The 20,302-nt window shown below is 39.8% G+C and overlaps 1 protein-coding gene across 4 annotated transcripts in view; it reads right to left on the reverse strand.

The window, feature by feature from the left end:
• The window catches only part of METAP1D (methionyl aminopeptidase type 1D, mitochondrial), a 35,125-nt gene extending 23,574 nt beyond the window's left edge, over nucleotides 1–11,551 (reverse strand). Inside the window, exons 1-2 of one of the 4 annotated variants that reach the window (XM_021400035.1) lie at nucleotides 3,423–5,575; nucleotides 2,101–2,359 (exon numbers count right to left, since the gene is read on the reverse strand). In XM_021400035.1, coding sequence (XP_021255710.1) covers nucleotides 2,101–2,163 — 63 coding nt within the window. In that variant the 5' untranslated portion in view covers nucleotides 2,164–2,359; nucleotides 3,423–5,575. Of the gene's footprint in view, nucleotides 1–2,100; nucleotides 2,360–3,422; nucleotides 5,576–11,055; nucleotides 11,271–11,395 lie in introns of those variants that run through there. The other 3 variants (XM_021400036.1, XM_021400037.1, XM_021400038.1) reach the window with 3 other exon arrangements.

Genomic DNA, 20,302 nt, shown 5'->3' on the forward strand with positions numbered 1-20,302 from the left:
CTTGCCACGAATAACAGAATATATTTACTATCAACTGCAGTAATGAGAATTATTATCGGTGTTCCTGAAATCACATCAGCAGAGACGATACTCTGTGCGCAGAAAATTACAGACAACTGCTTCCCCGACTCCGTGGTGAATCCCACTGCGTGGGCTGCGTGCGCGCCGGCTGCTGGATTCCTCTGCACACCTTCAGACTTTAATTTGTATTAATCATATAAATATGTGCTGTGAGCTTTTGTGAATTACCAGATGTATTTATCTTTTGCGGAAATCACATTTTCTTTTCCTTCTAAATGAGTCAGCCAAAGGGGCTGAATACAGAATTCAAGTGTGATGATGGGTGGGAGCATTTTAAGTGACTGATTTTGCAGCACAAATGTGCCCTATATTTATTAGCCTTTTACTCTAGGTCTATTTTAATTGTTATCTGCTACACTGTATAATGAAATGCTCCCATTTCACCCTCAGAGCAGAGAGTTTTTTATGTGTATCTCTATTAATGACCCTTAATTAAGTTGATTTCAGTCATTTAAATGTGATTTTCCTCTGGTCAAGAAGTATTTTTAAAGGGAGATGTTGGAAATGAACTCGTGGTTAAACGCTTCTCTAATGCTTCTTGTTCAACGGTTACAGCAATTCATCTGGTATGTTTTCAACGAGGTGCAGAGTGGCCACGCAAAAAACTGCTTATCCACGTGAGTCATCAAATGTGACTGTTAGTAAACAATTTTTTGGTATTTATTTATGAAAGGCTTTAGGTTTCCCAACAATTAGTAAAAATGTTACCGAAGGCTAAACTTCACGACAGTTCTACGCTACAACAAATATAAAGGCATGCTGTGAAAGGCCTAAGAACTAAAATTAGAATATTTTCAATACTTTCCATCGTAGAGCCTGTCCTAATAGCTACAGAAGCACACTAGTGAAATCATTTTTAGATTTACAAGAATTCATGCCAAACTGACTTAGGAAATAAAAGCAGCTTTCTCTTGATAAAGCAAAATTTGCCTAGAATATATGTACATCGGAAACATCAGACAACTAATTTTTAAATACACGATTTCATCTATTTTATCGTCTTTTAAAATACTGAATTATAACAACCATGCAGATTTTCTGAGTATATTGGTATTTGAGGACAAAATACTAGAGATTTTTAACATAGCTTGTCAGGACATCTTACTATTATATCACACTGTTTTGCTTCTTGTGCAAATTTTCATTTTTTTGAATATTCAAAGTTTGAAGCAAAGTATTAGAAAAAGTGTTAGGTGATAATATAAGGAATCCAACCAAAGCAACCAGGTAAGATCTGATATGGCTTTTTATACTTAGTTAACAAATGCTCAGATTTTTAAATCTGAACTAATGGTTGTGTTTTGATAGATCTTTATTTGTAATTGTAATCACAACTGTTTTAATAAAACACTGACTTTGTAATCTCAGTGTTGCAGAGGTATACATAAGCTTCAAAAATAGACTGGGAAAGATTAAAGGATCTCTCCAACTCCGTGTAACCTGTGTAACAGAAGAACGGCTCACATTTCACAAGCAATAACCTGTGCATTTGCTAAAAAAAAAAAAAAAGAAAGAAAGAAGAAGAAGAAAAAAAGAACAACATAGGGAAATGCCTCAGGCACAAGTTGAAACTGATTGGGCAAAGTAGAAGGACAAGAGCCCTTGAAATTAAACAAAAGCAAATTCATTCTGTTGACAGATGTTGATTACATCAAAGCCGCAAAATAACTTTTTTCTTTTTTTTTTCCTTCTTTGCAACTAATATCTCCGCATTCTCAGTACATTAAGGATATAAAATATCTTAATCAACACAATCCAACGCATAACAATTTTTGAATTTGGTCAAAGTATATTGTAATGAGGTCTTAACGACAGGCTTCTCTAAACAAGAGTGTATTCACATGGTCATGCCTGTGCACCCGTGCTGGTCACGCCACCATCAGCCCCTTACTTCCAGGGGTTAACTGCTCTGGCAGCCAAATAAAATACAGAGAGAGCTGTGTAATTATGGAGACAGTCAAAGGGCAGACTCTATTTTGAAATCTATTTGCACAGACAAGGTCTTCCAATTTCGCTTACAGGAAACAAGCTGGTAAAGGGGTCTCCTCCTCTCCAGATGCTTTCCACACTTTTTTCCCACATCAGGAAATCATGGACATGGACACCATGCAGCACTGTTTCCTGGATTACAGGACTATGTCATTACATGGAAAAGAGCAAACCCATGCCCGTGAGAAATATTTCCTCCTAATTGCCCATATTAGGGGAAAGCAAAACCTACTAGGACTGCTGAAACTGTGACTAGCAGCAATTTGTAAACGCAGCCATCATGATGGTACTGGAAAAGAGAAAACAGAAATGAAATGGTAAAAACATTCTGGTTTTAATAGCGTGACTGGGGAAATGAAATATTCATTAGGGTAGATGTGACTTCAGTTGTAACAGCAACACACGGGTGAAAACCTCGACAGCAATAGCTTATGACTGTATCCTGACAAACCAAAACCAGGACCAGTATGTTGCAAAATCTGTATTCAGACTGGCATCGTTCTATTTAATTGTTACAATCAGTCAGATACTGATGACATAAGTTGTTTGGTTAAGCAACTAAGGGGTTGCTGTTCTCACTGCCCCACAAGCCCTGCTGCCCGTTCCTCAGGCCTCCTGCAGCCTGCCAGGCCCTCAGCACCAGCAGCACTCCCGGCTGACAAAAGTGTTGCCTTTGCTTCATGGAGACCAGAGCCCGGCAATTTGTTTGCCGTATACTAATACAAATGACTGTTCTAATTGACTGGAAATTTACAAACTCCATGGAAATGCATTCTTGTTTGGCTTTTCCTTATTATTACTCGCTCTAATCTAGCACGCTAAGATGATGAATTAGATCCTCTTGAATAATGCAGATCTTCTAATTCATTATTCAATCAAACTTATGGCCAACAAAATAGCTGTTTTGCAAGTTGGTAAACTGGGAAGCCACAGAGAATCAGAACCTCTTCTATTTACAGGAAGGATGACAGCCTAAGGGTACTTCATCCCAATAATAACAACATTCAAGTAATAGTGCCCAGGTCATGACAAGCTGTGACCCTTCCATAGCTCCGCCAGGAAGTTGGCTTGGTGCCACCTTCTATCAGCAGCAACCCACAGTACAACTTTAACAAACAAGGCCAAAAGGAAAAATTAATTTTATAGTCTCAAAAACCCCTTCAACCGATTCCCTGAGCTCCTGTGTGTACAAGCATGCACACAGTCACACTGAGGCAGTGACTGAGCAAAATTCTGATGTCATTAAACAGCACTCTCTCATTTTATTAAGGGTTTTTAAAAATACAGAGTAGCATCTAGCTATTTCTAAATTACATTTATGCATATACCAAAGGAAATTAATTGTCTATTACCTGAAATGTGACTGAGGTGTAATGGTTAACTTTGGAAACGGGGCACTGTAGCTCTCCTGAGCAGTCTTCCCTCCCAGTGCTATTTCTTCTGAATCTTCCCTCTCCAACAGCAGAACACAAACAGAACATAAGCAGAAAGTGCTGCTTAGAGTACCACAGAAAATGAGTCAGATTGAAAAGCTGGACAAAGCAATATTAAGAGTTTCACACAGTTAATACCAGGGGAATTTAGGCTCCAAATCACAGCATCTGGTAAATTTCAAATTCTGTGACTAGCAGGAGAAACATTCCTCTTCTGTTACTACATTCCTATATCAAGTAAATTATCATAAACTTAATAAATCAGAATGAGAAACATATCTGCTCAGGTCTGCATGTTTAAGGACACCTCTCATACACCTTCTGTCTCTCTTCAGGTTCTGTAAAACATCAGAGGAATTACTTACACTAGGCAGGTTAGTTATTGTGTTCCCCACTTTGATGTTGCAGGGGAGTAATAACTATTGGAACAAGTTGGTCTGTTTAAAAAAAGCAGTTGTTTCAGGTTGAAAGAATAAGCCATTCCAATAGCCCTCACACACACGTGCACAATACAGGATCTTGTTAATATGCATCCACCCACAGCTTAATATTCACCGAATCCTACTGGGATAAAATCTGCTCAGGTGCTTTGGGAAACAAGTGCTTTTCTGCTGGCATGTTTACGTCCTGCACCCATACGTGATGCGGCGCTAAACGTTGCTGGCAGCAAGTTAAAAATAAATCCTACTTTAACATCTTACATTTCCATCAGAAACGAGAAAAATACGTCTGAATCACCACAAAATGTGTTTTTGACAAATCCTTTCAGTGGATGAGCAGGGCTGTTGAAAAATGAGTAATATTTGCTCAGAAAACATAGAACTGCTCTCAAACTCAGGATTTTCTGCATAGATTGAGGTACAGGAAGAAAACTGATGGTTAGCAGGCTTTTCTCCACGCAGAATACAAGAATCTTTGCAATGAGCACCTGCAGCCCAATCTCTAAGGATACAAGATGATTCCTGAATGATAAGCTGGCCTTATCTCAAAATGAAAAAAGCGTGTATATCATTAGCAATTTGGGGATGACTATCTTAATAAAATACTCACATTACTACTCATTTGGTAAAAATGACTGTTTCTTGCCTTGCTCTGAATTTTATTAGTAACTTGTATTACCCTGTTTTCACTTGAAAATATAAGTTTTATTAGGACAGTGAGTGTTTTACTGAAAAAAACATGAACATGTTCTGTGCTGGAACGGAGTGTAAGGTTGGAGCACTGCATCCTGCGCACTGGACTTCAAAATACACGAGCAGGCAGCTGTAAGAGCTCACAGCTGCTCCTACCACACTGCTGCGGTGTTTGAGGAAACAAGCTTTGATTTTTCCCCATGAAGATGCTCTGCACAAGGAAGATGCTCCAATCAAGAGCTTGCTGCAGATAACTTTTAGCATCCTTGTTAAAGCATTTATTTTTAAACCTGTCAGTCATCAGAATGTGCTTTTAATGCATAGCTTGAAAGCTTATTCATAAATACGTGACATTGGGTCACTGAATGAATTATAATGATAGGATTATGGATCAAATTTGGAATAGTATAGTATAACGTCTGGGAGCTGTTTTAATTTTTTTTTAAATACATTTCACTTATCTCCTTACTTAACATTTACAAAGACCTCTTTCTTATCACAAAAGTCCCTGTTTATCAAACACAGATACAGGAAGAAGCTGTTTACCTTTTCAGAAGTACCAACATACATCACTTATGACAAAAAAAACAAGCACTCCATAAGAAATGCTCAATCACTGTCAATCATATGCACTAAAATATACATAAACCAAAGCATGTGGTGTGAACTATATTGGATTCAAACCGAACATGGAATTACAACTATAACAAACAAGAAACAAATAATTACAAATGACTCATAGGCCTATTTACACATCTCACGAAACTGCTGGAAAGGTGGGTAACCATAGAAACCTGACAGCCTAAATTCAGTGTTTTAAAATTTGTATTTAGTTTAAAATGCTGAAAATGATTTCTCTATTTGATAAAATTCATATTTTAAAGGCTTCAGCTTTTGCTTTGATACTTAAATGCTTAAAATTATTTCATCTATCCGTTACTAACAATTTGCCTTTTGGATTTGATTTTATTCAAGAGAAGATTACAATTTACTCTTTGTAATGTAAAATGTCAATACATTTGAATACTGCAAATTAATATTTCTAACACTTATTTAATGACTGAAATTAAATAATGATACCAAACAGCACTGAACTTATTATTAAATGTTTTGCACACAGACTTTCCTGAGCTGCAGGCTAGCAAAACAAAAAAAAAAAAAAAAAAAAAGATTACTCAAATTAACTGTTAAAGCTGAAATGCTAATAGCCTTCTCAACTTATAGTTCTTTTTCACTGACAATTACAATTTGCATGGCTTAAAATCTAATACTATGATTAGTACTAATGTCCTATATTTTACTTCATAATCTAAATGAGTAAAATATTATTTTTGTAGTTCACTGGCTCTTATACTTAGGCTGTAATGTTCAGTGTGTATTTCATTATGCAGATGAGCAATGGATGTCGTTTAACGTGATTTAAATGGGTCAACAGTATTTTCCTATTCACATTAATCATCCAGACAGCCACAAAAAAAAAAAAAAAAAAAAAAAAGAAGCCTTGCAAATGAAGTGAGGGAATCTCCCTCTTCTCATCCCTACCCTTCCCAGCAGCGCAGCAGCAGAGCTGCAGGGCTGAAGGAGTGGGCTGGGTGCTGGCCTCCTGCTGGGGTGGCTGCCAGGTCCTGGTGGGTGCAGCCGGACAGCCCCGTGCCAAGAATGATTCTTGTCTCACGCAGCTCAGCGGGAGCCATATGTTGACAAATGGAGCCGATCAGGATCAGCAGAACTCGCTCTTGGCACGGGGACAGGCGGCCGCATTGCACGCCCGGGCGGCCTGCCCGCTGACGTGGTGCTGCCAGTGAGGCGTCCCCTGCCTGAAGCCTGTTGTCAGGGAACTCCTGCTGAAGGCAACGCAGACAGACCAGGCCACTTGTTGCCAGTAGATCCTCATCAGCATTACCACATGGCGAGGTGGGCTGCAGTGTTGGGCAAGCGGCAAAGCCAGGCAGGCTGAGCAAGCCCCAGGAACCCAAAAAGCAGCCCTAGCCAGGCACAAAGCTTGAGATACATCCCTTGCTCCCTTGGTGAGTCCTCCAACAGATTTGGGCAAACCTCAGGGACAGCAGCTCGGAGGTGCTGACATCGTGCTCTTGGCAGCCTGGGGGAGGCAGCCAGTCTGAATCAGGATGGCAACGGTGTCCCTCACAGACACTGAGCTTTTGTAAGGCTTCATAAACGTCAGACATAAAAACGGGCTTTATTCTGTGGTAGGGAAAGAGTAATAAGATGTTTTGCATTTTCCACATAGTGGTTTCAAAGTGCGTTTTCTGGCTCCAGACACAACACTGCTCCTTCTGCGCAGCACTGCTGCAATCCAGGCCCCTCCTGTCCCAAGGCATCAGGCATCCTTCCCAGCACGGGCAGGATGGCTTGCAGTTCTCTGTGGTGCCGCTCTCATTCTCTATACAAACACTGGGATGTCTCTGCAATTTTCTGTCAGGAACAGGAGGGAAATGATCCAAGGAAGCATCTGGAAAAACTTGCCCAGTTTTTTACAGAGCGAGGAGAAGAGGGCTGCAGCACCCTGGGCACACCGGTGATGTGTCCCCTTGCCTCCCCCTGCCTTTGTGGCTTTGCAGCCACTGCTCTCCCAGTCACACCTTCACTGCCTTTCCTTTTCCTGTTTGTGGATACGAACAGGAAAAGGACCTGAGCTTCAGCTTTTAATGTACACTAGTTGACACACAACAAAGTACAAAGGCTCAACTACTTGGATCTCACCAGACCTCATTTGCCGTGCTCACATCCCTGGACCAATGAATGTTTAACCGGGATCTAATAAATAGCTGAGTACAGCAGGCGCCTTAACTGAGAAAGAGCTAAGGCATCTGTGTGCACCAGCTTGGTGGCTGATTTACAGTAAATTAAACAATAATCACCACTGTGATGACTACAGGTTCAGTTTTAACCATGACCTTTCCTAGGTCTTGGGAAGATGAAGGATATCAGCACATCTCATGAGAGTGATAGCATACGTGCAGGCCTGGATCTGACACACTCACTTCCCTACACCTGTCTGATGTAATGCAGGAGCAGTTAAGATGGATGACATTAATCATCTATGAATTCCCAAAGTATGTCTTTGGGATGGGTCCCAGCCCTGCTCCTCAGTTCCCTCACTCTCCAGTGAGCAAATGTCACATTCAGATCCCAAGAACTGGGTGGTAAGGAAGGACTTCTGGGTTTCACCACTACCCCATACCGTACTATTGACAACCCAGCTGCTGCTGCAAGAAATTTCCCGGAGGACCTTCAAGCAACACATATCTTGTCAAAACAAAGACAATTAAACACCAACTACAGCACCTGGTTAATCCCTTAAAACTGGGTTATGAAGTCCAGTTGCACTTTAGGCAATGCTTCTCACCTCCCAAACCTTCACTGTGCTTACATTCACTTCTGCTGCTGCAACTTCACAGTAACAGTTACCACATAAAACCTTCCCATTCTATCAGGAATAATGATAATAATAATAATGATGGACAGAGCAAGGCCCATGACTGCTTCTTTCCACAGAAGCAAACTCAAAAAAATAAATTTCTAAACTGTCTTCATCACTCTATTCACTCTCTGTGTACTTTTTATTGAACTATTCCACCATCCGAATTTCTAGAACAGATCGAGTAAGCAATGGGTCTTTTCAAGAGATTAAGTTTCCAAATCCTTTTCTAAACTGAAAAGGATTTGCCAGATAGTAAAATCTATGAGCAGCAGTGTTTTGCTGAGATGAAGGTAAGATGAACTTATGAACAAGATGAAGATAATCTAACTTGCCAGCAAAATATGATAGGCATTTCTTTAGAGCAAGCTTAGCTACCTTGCCTGCAAAGCTGGGCAGCAATCCATGGAAGTCTCCATGGGGACATCCCACTTAGCCAATTACTAATTCACAAATTCAACTCAGAACTCTTGAATTCCCTTGCATGATTTGACAAACATCCACTGTAACTCTCCTTCAGCTGTTGTTGTTATAGGTTTGTGGTTTAAATATACAGCTTTGCAACAGTATTGCCCCTGGAGATGCAGATCAATCTGGACAGCAATCTGAGCCCATAGCTGGATCTCCCAGTTGCTCTGACAAGACTCGGCTGATTGCAATTGAGGAAGAACTCCAGAGGCAGATCTGACTGAACAGGCACAATCTGTAAAGATATTAATTGCATGAAAAAAATATTTTGCAAAAGACTTTCCATTCAAATTGATACAAAAAAACCCCATTTTTTTTACCCTTAAGTAAAAATACAGTGGCAAATACAACCTTAACACAGTTGAAAGAGAAGGCTGCTTAGCTGTCTCTGTGTCATGGGAGACACAGGCATGTACTGCATTGCACGGTGTGCATGGGAAAGACTGAAGAAGGAAATAAAAAACAGGCTACTAGCAGAGCCGTACATGTGGTAACCAGTACACATCGGTGCTAGCAAGGAGGGTCAGCGATCCTGATAAATGCAATGACAGCGCACGCCCATCTTGAGAGTGCTTTACTAGAACCACAGATCTGCATGTGGAAATTCTGATATCTCAATTTCAACAGTGCAATTACAGCTGAAATCATTGTCTTTCTAATTAAAATTCAGGTCAGTGAAGTTGTTCATTAAATCTTTATCCAGATGTGTTTCATGGTGCATTATAAATGACTCTGAGAATTATAAAACAGAGCTGGACAGACAGAGTGCTAAAGCCTTGTCTCTAGAACAAGTGCTGGTGCTCCCACAGCTTTCTGCAGCAGCCCTGCCACAGAGCCAGACATCTTCTGCGTTCAGCCTGTGTTTGGTCTGTCTGTCAGCAGACTTCGGTGCAACACCTGGATAAATTCCAGGTGATGAGCTTTGGTGCTAAATTACATAAACGATGTGATAACAGAAGTCATGTGTATTGGCAGAATTGCACCTGAGATGTGTCCTGGAGGAGGTATCAATTCTTTCTGGCTCTCAAATCATCCCCAAATCAGCAAACTCAGGAAAGTACGCACTAAGACTGCTCTATATTTAAATCATGAAAATGTGAATTTCATTTCAAACTACCTGCATGGCCTATTGCAAAATGAAATGAACATGAATTAAATTCTATGACTCTGATCACAACTTCATTAACATCTGAGGTCCTGAATCCCACTTGGTGAGCAAACGGACACAGTGAAGATGATTCTGATTTGTTTGCTACCACTGCAATGGCACAGTCAGCAGAAGAGATGTGCATCTGCTCCACTTATGCCTGCTCACAGTGCAAGGAAGTTAGGAGCTTCCTATTGCTTTTTTCCAACTCCAGTCAGAAGATCAGAGACTGAACAGCTGGATTTATGTGAGAAAACCAATTTCTTTGTCATTTTCTTTCAGTGTTATGTCAAGCGTGTTGACTTCCATAATTCTAGAAAATACATAATGCAGGACCTAATTTGACTTCATGTACAACTAAATATGAAACAGATTACCTGATAACATCTGATACGCTGCGTTAATGTATAAATTTAGATAACGTTCATTACCACAATAGTCCTTCATGGTTCAAAATAAGCTTGATCTAAAACTGGAACATCACTTTAAACAGTGATTTTAAGTATAAATACATGAAAGTAAACATCCTTAAAATGAGAAAGTTGGGAGACTTTACACAGCTGGCTACAGTGGCTGGTTATTTATCTTCTAAACCAGAGAGAGAGCAGTCGACTTTCAGACACTCTCATGAAAGTTTTCTCAGGCTGCATTCTACAGTGTAAAGCTGCCAAAAGACCTCTGAGGAGCTCTGAAGAGCCCTTTAATACCCTAAGGCTTCCTTCCATGCAGCATAGCAGCTCATTGAACACTTGTTTTCCAACCTTTTCTTCTTTGTTCAGAAATTAAAATATATAGGTAAAGACATCTACTGATTTGGAAAGGACAGTGGTTCTAAAAGGAAAACTCCCCAGGGAATCAGCTCTTTAGTGAGATAAACAAACTTTCCAGACTTTGCTTCTGTCATAAAATGTCATAACACATTTCCAGGCTGTTTCCCATTCACATAGTATGTTTTTAATATGAACTATCTTAAAAGGAATTTAAAAACTAATATCAAATTTCCTCTGTCCAATAACCTTTGTAGTGTCACATGTTAAGTGATTCTACCGTTTGCCAACAAATGGTTCAGTTTGTAAACACTACCTTAGATGTTTTCCCTTACACCCTCTCCAGATATCCTTTCCTTATCCCCTACACAAAGACTGAAAAGATTTTAAGTTAAAAAAAAAAAAGTTTATTATGAATATGTCCCAGTTCCCTACACAGGGAGAGGAAGGTTGCAGCCACTCAGATGGAAGCGGAAGAAGAGACAGAAGGAACATTTGGTAAAATGGAAGAAGGGATAAGATGTTGGCACTCAGCAAACGAAACCTGGGACATACAGATAGGGTAAGATATGACTGAAAGAGAAGAAATCCTTACCAGGTAATGACTTGAAAAGTTTTGAAATGCCTTCTTTTAAAAAATCTTCCAAATATTTTTGCTCACTATGGAACACAGAAGACGAGTTGTGTGACTTGAACTACTGAACGCAAAATAAGAGTGACTTTTCTTAAATGGAAACTAGAGCTTGACTTCATACAGTGCCTTTCATACTTAGTGAGTTACAAATTGCTTTAAATACTAGCAAGCAAACAGCCATTATGCACTCAAGAGCTCATACATAATTATACTTAACATTTTTACAGAGCTTTTCATCTTCAGCGTGCTTTACAAACAACTCATTAACCTTAGCTAATGCACCTGCAAGGTAGATAAATACCTGTATTGTAGGTGGAGAGACAGGGAGTTCAGCAGCTCATCCAAGAAGGTGCACCACCAAGCTGTTTGCTCCCACCAGAGCCACTATGAAGTCTCACAGACACCAGGGTGAGGCTCACCACCCAACAGCAAGCTGGCAAAGCCTCTGCTTTGGCAAAAGCCTCGGCCTCTCCCTTATGTCACAAACTGCTGCACATTTGCTGGCACGTGAAGATCCTGGACAATGCTAACAACAGAAACTTGTAGTCTGTGACCTCCAGGTACAGCCACAATGCAAGAAAACAACTCTAGCTTCAGTTCTCGGGCAATCCATAATTGCCCAAATCTTTGAATGAACTTTGTCGAGCAAGGCCAGTAACTTTCTCCCTTGCTGATGATTGGAAAAAAATTCTTAATGTGGTTATACCACATGATTATAGCTATAGTTTTTGATGCATAAAAAGATCCAATGTGATTTTTTTTACTGCTTTTTAAAAAATGTCAGAAACACCAGGAATGTCAAACCTTGAGCAGAGAAGAAGCCTGAGAGATGTGAACTGTAATACAATGCATGCTCTGTGCTACAGCAGGCCTTCCCTTACCACACGAACAGAATCACTGCATTTTTAGTAAAGACATCTTTATCTCAGATGCTTGTGAGCCACCAGATTTAAATAAATAAATCTGAGAATCCTTATCTGTTCTATCTGCACATTTGTGATGCCAGAGCTCTGCAAGTTCTCTAGTTACTGTAGTTCCTCCCACGCTAAACAGCTCATGTTCAGAAAAATAGAGTTCACAAAACTTACGACAACAGAAAAACAAGAAATAGGTTTTCCACACACTTTCTTAGGATATCAGGAAAATAATTCTCTCTACAAGTAATGGCGTACGTAATGTTAGCTAGCTAAATCCAAGCAGTACAAGATAAATGAACAAGGCAGAACTGTATGTATGAGGAAGAATAATTAACACATTCTGCCTGCTTGACCAGTCAACCTGGTCATAAAAACTGACGTAGGAAGAAAGAAGCAACTTTTAATGACTCTTCTCATAATATATATATATATATGCATATTATTTTTACAAAAGAAAAAGACAGCAAGATCACAGAACTCTAAACAATGAGGGAATAACTCCTGACAATTAAGCAGAAATTACAAGTCCCTCCCCCCCACATTGGGAAGAATTTTAAGATTATAAATATATATTTATGTATTTTAAAGCAGGATAGGCACATACTTGTATCTGTCTGCCAACCTCATGATTAAAAAAAAAAAGAGAGAGAGAGAAATTTAAAAGTCCTGATGAAAATAAAGGCATATAAGAGCAAAGTAAAAAAAAAAAAACATACGGGAAATACAATTGTATTTAATTAGATTGACCACTAACACTCATTCTGCAATCATAAAAAAATAAAATAATAAAAAAATAATTCTACAAACATGTCCTAAATAAAGGAATTTCAACTGCTGCAAAAATCATATGCAATGTTTACAGAATGTAGCTCTTCTAACAGAATGAAACAGATTAAAGGAGAAACATGGAAGAACAAAATCAATACGCATTGTACTCACTATGCACTGAAAGCACAGAAATGACTATGTAATAAGAAACCAACATATCAGAGTAACGCTAAAGCTGCAAGATTATTCTTTTGTTTAATAACTTGTTGCTTTATTTCTAAATAGCAATCAAGAGATGCCAAAGTAACTCCCCTCACTGCCTGTACTCTTAGCTGCTTCTGCTTCCATTCTATTTTAAAAAGAATCTCTTCTCCTAGTCATCAATGAACTAAAGCCAGAACTTCCTAGTGGTGAGGTACATTGCCCATCAGCATAAGGTGATGCTATGTAAAAACAACAAAGAAAATGAAAGCAGGGGGCAGCATCTGAAGGCAGCTTTCTTCCAGCGCCCCTGGGAATCCTGGCACTACAGGGCTTGGGTTCCTGACCAGAGGGGATCATGTGCATCAGCTACAGCAGCACCTAGGCCTGAATCCAGGTAGATCGCTTCTCTAAACTTGATGAAATGTCGGCGCCACCAGGTAACAGCAGTGGTCAGGGAGACTCCAGAAACATACAGATAAAAACTAGAAAATGAAATTAAAACACTGTAGTCAAACAGTCTCTTTCTGCAGGATGCGTAACTGTAAGGCAGAGAGCACACAAAGTACAGACTCCTCTTTATACACTTTCTCACATATGTACTTTCTCTTCCTTTTTCACATATGTAATATGAAAGTTAGATCCAGCACACAGGTATACCTTAAAAAAGTAAATTGATTTTAAATAGAAATACTTAGGAAAGAAACCACTCCAACAAAGCATACAGTTCAAAAAGGTACAAAGTCAAAAAGTAAAAAAAAACCCACAACAAAACTCACAAAAATTGTATCGTAACATACGCCCCCTCTCCCATTTCATTACATGAAAACATGTTCCAATTATATTTTAATGCTAATATAGCTAGACCAACAGCAGTGGGGTATGGTGTTCAGAAGCACTGCAAGCCACCACCCAAAACTGGCGTGCAGAGGAAGATGTACCAAAGTGCCTAACCAGATGTGAATTTCCAAGTGCTATCGAACTGCGCTTGTTTGGGAGTGGGAAAGAAGGAAGGAGGAACAAAAAAGAGGAAAAATTACACAATCCCAAATGGCAATTGAGATAACTGTAACTCAGAGTCTTACAGGCAGTTTTAGCACAGAGACCCTTTACAGACTGCATATACAACCAATCTCCACTCAGAAATTATAGTCTGCAGCAGAACAGGAGAACTGTCGGTGAACATTAACTTTCACTTAAATTTGCTCACGATTCACAACTATCAAAACCAGAGCATCGTATCTAGTATGTCCAAATATGACAGAAGGGAAAAACAGCTTAGATTTCATGACACAGATCTCTGCTGCACTTTTAGCTGCAAATCCAAAACTAGAAGCATCTGATCTTCTATTGCCTTCGGCAGAAACTCAGACTTCAGAGTAAGAATTGAAAACACGATGTCACAGTATTAGGACAATTCAACCACTGAAACAGACTTGCTTTTTGTTGTAACCTCAACCTTACCATTTCTATACATAGAAAATCATGCAAGAAATAATGGGAAACGTGTCAGAATTGAGTAGTACAGTTTCCCCTGCAGAACTGGAAACCACTCGTAACAGAGAATTTCAGAACTTTCTAGCTATGAGATGTCATTTTTGTGTACATCTTACGTCTTCTGGTTTACTTAAAGAAATTCAGTGCAAAACTAGACTACAAGGAAAATATTATCTAAATCTAGAAAGCTACTTCACATATGTCCATTTTTAAACAATGTGTTAATCCAGTAGCTCAGAAATAGCAGATGTTAGCACAGGTTTCAGACTCCATTTAATTCTCCTGATGCCATGCTTCCATGAGATGCTCTGCAAATTACTCCCTTGGCACTACAGTTTCTCCATCCATCAACTGCTGTTAACAATTTCAGTTCCTTTTGTCTCCCGTAGCTACCTGGGCTGAGATCCGGGAGGCACAACCTGTTCCACTATATGTTCAGGTGGCACCTCATCCTGTCACTTTGGTTAGAGGAGCTATATGCTCTGAAATACACTGTCATTCACAATGCCACATCCAAAATTTAGCAAGTTTCAGTTCTTCATTCTTACTCTTCAAATGCTACATATTGCATTAAACAAGCTCAGGGACCAGCCAAGATCTGTCACATAGTATACCACTCATCCTTCAGGGATCAGAGCCCACAGACAGAGCTGGGCACCAGCTTCACAGCAAACCACCACACCAGGGCACCGAGCTGCTGCAGGTCAGAGCTCTGAAAAGGAAATGGAGAGAGAAATGGGCCCCTTTTTTGTCTAGGGAAAGGTCCGTGTGAGTTTTAAGAAAAGAGACTGCAAAATGGAAAAGGACAGACGCAAAATGTAACAGTTCAGTTTTGCCAGAAGGATTACAGCTAGGTTTACCTCACATTTTCTGGTATTTGAAAATGGACCCCGGGGAAGTGGCCAAAGCTGCACAGCCTCCAGCATGGCGGCCAGCCTGCTGAGAGGTGGGTGAGGTGAGGACACCTGCTAAGGACCCTCCTTCCTGGGAATGCAGCCTTGGCTGATGCCAATGGAGAAAACGAAGCTAATGGAGAAACCACACCCCACAAATGCCCCCCAGCTAGAAGTGATACACCGTGTCAGAACAGAGGCTCTGCATGCTGCCAACAACACATTACCTCTCAGTTGACACAAGACAACAATTAAACACTTTATTGAAAGGGGAATATTTTTTCTCTCATGCCTCAGACCACGAAAGTGTATGTCTCCCCCAAAGTTACTCATTGCTACACTGTTGAAATGGGAATAATTTCTTGTCTGCCTGATGTTTTGCAAGACAGGGATGGAACTACCTCTGGATCGTTTGAAAATGTTAAAAGTGTGCTGCGATCAAATGGTTTGAACTTCCACCGTGCATCATTTGCAGCTGATAATGCTAATGCTAAATTCTGGAGACATGAGTCTGTCTACAAATTAATGGAAAATGTGAATTAATGTTTGCTTCCAGCTAATTGCCCAGCTCACATATTGCACAGTGCACCCAAGCATCATTTGATCTTGAAAACTCTCTGACAAAAGTTTTCAGTCACTTTTCCCATCTGCCAAAAAACCTTCAGACTTATATGGCATACTCATTATCAGTCTGAGATACTAGGAAAAATGTTTCCCCCAGGACTGATACCTATACGTGATATAGGAGTTTTTGTTTGTTTGTTTGTTTGTCTTTATGCATTAGATGGCTTTAAAAAATTAGAAGTTTCTACAGGTGAGGAATGAAGATTTTTAATTTTTTTGAGTTGCAAGTTTCTAAGATTAACAGTGATGAAGATACAGGTGAAAATATGCTTTTAGTATTTGACTATTTACAGTGTTAAGAAATTATAATGTTTCATTCTTATCACGAAAATAGTCTTACACATGCTGATGTTTATGGTTACACTTAGCAAAGGGTAAGCAACATTTTTAAAATAACGCAAATCCTATTTCAAAGTACATTATTAAAAAGACGGAAACAGGCTGGTTCCCTAGCATATGGCAGCTCAGAAACTGTTCCCAGAACAGGAAGAGCCCTCTCCCCTTGCAGGTGGTGGAAACTACAGAGGTTTTGGGCAGATATCGCTCAGTGAAGTAATAGTTTTGATCTCGACCATGTTTCTAAAATCAAAAAGCCAGGAAAGGGAGACGTAAAGATATTTCCAGCAGGTACTTTATCTATCCATTTAATTAACCACCTCCCAGCTGCTGACTCTGTAGCACGTTTCTGTATGCTAATATGCAGTTCACCATAAAATTATACTTTGAAAGCTGACTGCCTGTTTTACTATCTTAAATGTCAAAGCCATGACTAATCACAAAGAAAAATACTATATAAAATTATATATATATATATATATATATATGCACACCTTACCTAAAGGACATAAAACTGCTTCACAGTGCCTCAGTGACTTGCCTACATCTTTTTCTATTAGTTCAATCTCTGCAAGGTCTGAGCTAACATTTCTAACTTCTGCAATGCTTCAGAATAGTTTCATGAGCAACCCTGCTGAAAAAGAGGTTTTTATTCCTTTTATTTCTTTGAAATACTCTATTTTGCCTAGACTAGCTCTGAAGGATACACAACACTCAACAACATTTTACTATCAGATCTGCAAACTGACCTGATCTACACAGCCCAAATAAAATGCTTTGTAATACTGAAAATACTGCTGATAAATAAGGATCTCTTCTAGGCAAACCTGAAAGTGTGAGGCTTTGAACTCATACTGCAACAAAGTCTTACTCCAGCTATGTTCCCCCTTTATTTTGGAAAAGATTTATAAACATATATTATTCATATATTTCCTTTTCATGTTGCTAAGGGAGGGGAGGAGAGTAAAATTATCAGAAAATGTCTTGAAAAACATTTTTAAATGGCTCTGCATCCACAGAAGAAAAACAAAATCTCCAGTGCTGCACATTACAAACAGGCCAAAGAAGATATCTACAGCTTCTCCATATGAGCAGGACTTAAAAGCTTATCCCCACCTCTTTAGGATACCTGCAAAATGTCCAGTTCTGTCAGAATGCAGACAAGGTAATGCACAAGCAACTAAACATACTGCCTGCACACACAGACTACATATCTAAGAGATACATCACACACCCTTCAGCCTACAATAACTTAACTTTAAAAGTCTGGCAATAACATGCATCATAGATTATTAAAGAATACTCATTCATTGGTAGACATAGGGAATCAAGTTAAGAAAATGGTAATACCAGTATTTAACACAATAAGAGACTTGTTTTACAAGGCATATCTTTTCATCAGTTATTTTCCTGTGGCTCCGAGTCCTGAAACTTTATTACAAGAAATTAGGGGCTCTACTCTACTGTAATTTACCTGCCTAAAATTAATAGATCAATAAAAGATTATTATGCCTTAAATCGTCTAGGTTGCATTAGGAGACATGCAGTTCTTTGATGCCTTTTTCTTAATTTTATTACCAATGAACATCACAGATGCAATTATTGTAATACCTGAGACTGTCATAATGTGTAATTAGAGCATTTACAAGATGGTAAAATATCATACAACCAGTATTATTTATAAGTACAAACTGTGACAGGTCAGCATGCCATCATTGTGGCTGTGTTCTGGCTGTTTCTTAGTTATCTTTTACAAAATGGTAAATACAATTAACACTCCTATGCATCACCTGTAAAATCCTTCACAAATACAGTTCAAAGAAGGGTAGCAGCTAAATCCAGTGCAAGTCCACTCTGAAATGTGGGGCTGGAGCCTACAGAATCTCAGGTTTGTGCAAGCAACCCATACTCTTACAAAGCTGTGCACCTTCTCCCTGGGTTGACAGTATTGCAATTCTGCCACTAGCAAGACAGGGAACATTCACATAAATTCTCTGATACATCTAACAAAGAAATTACACTTCTTAACTGTTTGCAAGCATAATCATTCAACTTTTTCTAACATAATAGATATATTTTTTTATGATAGCCTAATTCCTTCTGATATATGGAGAAAGTATTTAACCAGTACACAAATTTCCAAGATCTCTGCTTTTCAAATGTGCTTATCTAGAAACAGTTCCATAATAATGAAAACTTTCATCAGTTGTAGAAACATAACACCAGAAGTATGAAGAGATATCACATAAGAGGCTATCAAAAAGTAATTTTCCTTCAATTTAGGTAGAATAGATTCCCTTAGGTGGACTGAAATCTAATTAAAATTACTTCTGTCTTTCAGTATTTGCAAATCAAATTATACTGAACTGTCCAATTCAGGGAAAATTGGATTCAGTTTAATCAGTCTTGTCTGAACTATGACATTTTTGCTTTTTCAGCTTCTGGAAATGCATATCCACCAGGGGAACTGAATAAAGTTTGACGTCTGAAGGGAGAGTATGAAGGCTTAACAAATTTGAATGGCTTGGCTATTTTAACTGAATGACAGACATGGGGTTTTGGGGCACGGAGCGGTGGAGGCAGTTGTACCGGCCACACATGACCACACAACACCCAGAACAAAGTTCACAGATGTACCGCTGCTGAAGCAAGAAATCAAGAACGAAGCTGCACACTAAATTTTACTTCATTTGAGATTTAAAACAAAAAAATAGCCAATGTTGTATGGTACCATGTGCTAAAAATGTGATTCAGTTTCCAAGTGGCACATGTGTAAGCGCAGAGGATTTGACTGGTGTCTAAAATAAAATAAATAAGAGACTCCGAAAGCCAGAGTTTAGCTGAAGTCCAGGTTCCGAGAATCTAGGTAAAATGATGTGGTTCTTCTGCCCTGCATGATGTAGGGCTAATTGTGAAGAAAAGGCCTTTATGTTTTCCGAAGGCTGGTCAAGACTCATTGGACAGAATGGAAAATAAAAGTACATTAGAAGAACAGGATCAATAGTGGGGAAAAAAGGGCTGGAAATGCTGTTATGTCAGCTGTATAGCATTGCAGTGCTGTGCTCGCAGTTTAATGTGAGAGTTAAAATTAATGTAGAATCAGTGTACTCCCTATTACTACAGTAATTATTTAAGACTTAAATAAAATATATACATATTTAATCATAAAAGTCTTTTATTGAGACCACCGTGAGGTGCTCCCTCCTGTTCATACATTTAAGATTTTGCAATGGAAGCCAAAAAGAAACACTCAAATGAGGGTATGCTCAAAGGGCTCAAAGTCTGATTCAACGTAAGACAGCAAAACGCTGAGGGGAAGTGATGAGAGGTAAATCATCTCACACCAGTAAAATAATCCATTTTGCAGTGAGCAGAGCACTTTGTACAACAGTTCCGTGTGACTATGGCATAAGGCGCACAGGAGGGATTCACTTCTGCAGGGCCACGCAGTAGAAAAGGTGCTTTCAGGAGGGTGGCCTGAGCAAAGATGGGCTGGAAAACACCTGCATGCACGTTAAAGATCTGAGATTCGGTGAGCTGGTAGAATAAATACATAGTTCTGTCAGAAAACGTTTTTTTCTTAATTAAATACTGATTATCACAGAAAGCCTAGAGGGGAGCACTCCTGCGGCTCATCCGCGGGCGGAGGGCAGCCTAGGCGCGTCCGGCGAGCTTCAACAAAGCGCGGGCGGAGTTAGGCGAGGCACACCCGGAGCCCGCGCGCTTGGCTTTTTCCTCATACAGCGCCAGGCGCCAGGCCCCACGCCCCAGTGCTCCCGGGGGCCTTGAAGGAGTCCCACCTCCCGCGCGGCCCCCAGTCCCGCAGCCCCCGGGCGCTCAGGCCGGCGGAGCCGCTCTGCGGCTGCTCACCCCCGCCGAGGGAACGAGGCGGCGCCTCCCCCCGCCCCGCGGCGGCGCGCACTCACCGCCGCCCCGCAGCACGTTGACAGCTCTGGGCGCCGCCATCTTGGC

This window comes from Numida meleagris, chromosome 5 (assembly GCF_002078875.1).
Source record: "Numida meleagris isolate 19003 breed g44 Domestic line chromosome 5, NumMel1.0, whole genome shotgun sequence".
NCBI lineage: Eukaryota > Metazoa > Chordata > Aves > Galliformes > Numididae > Numida > Numida meleagris.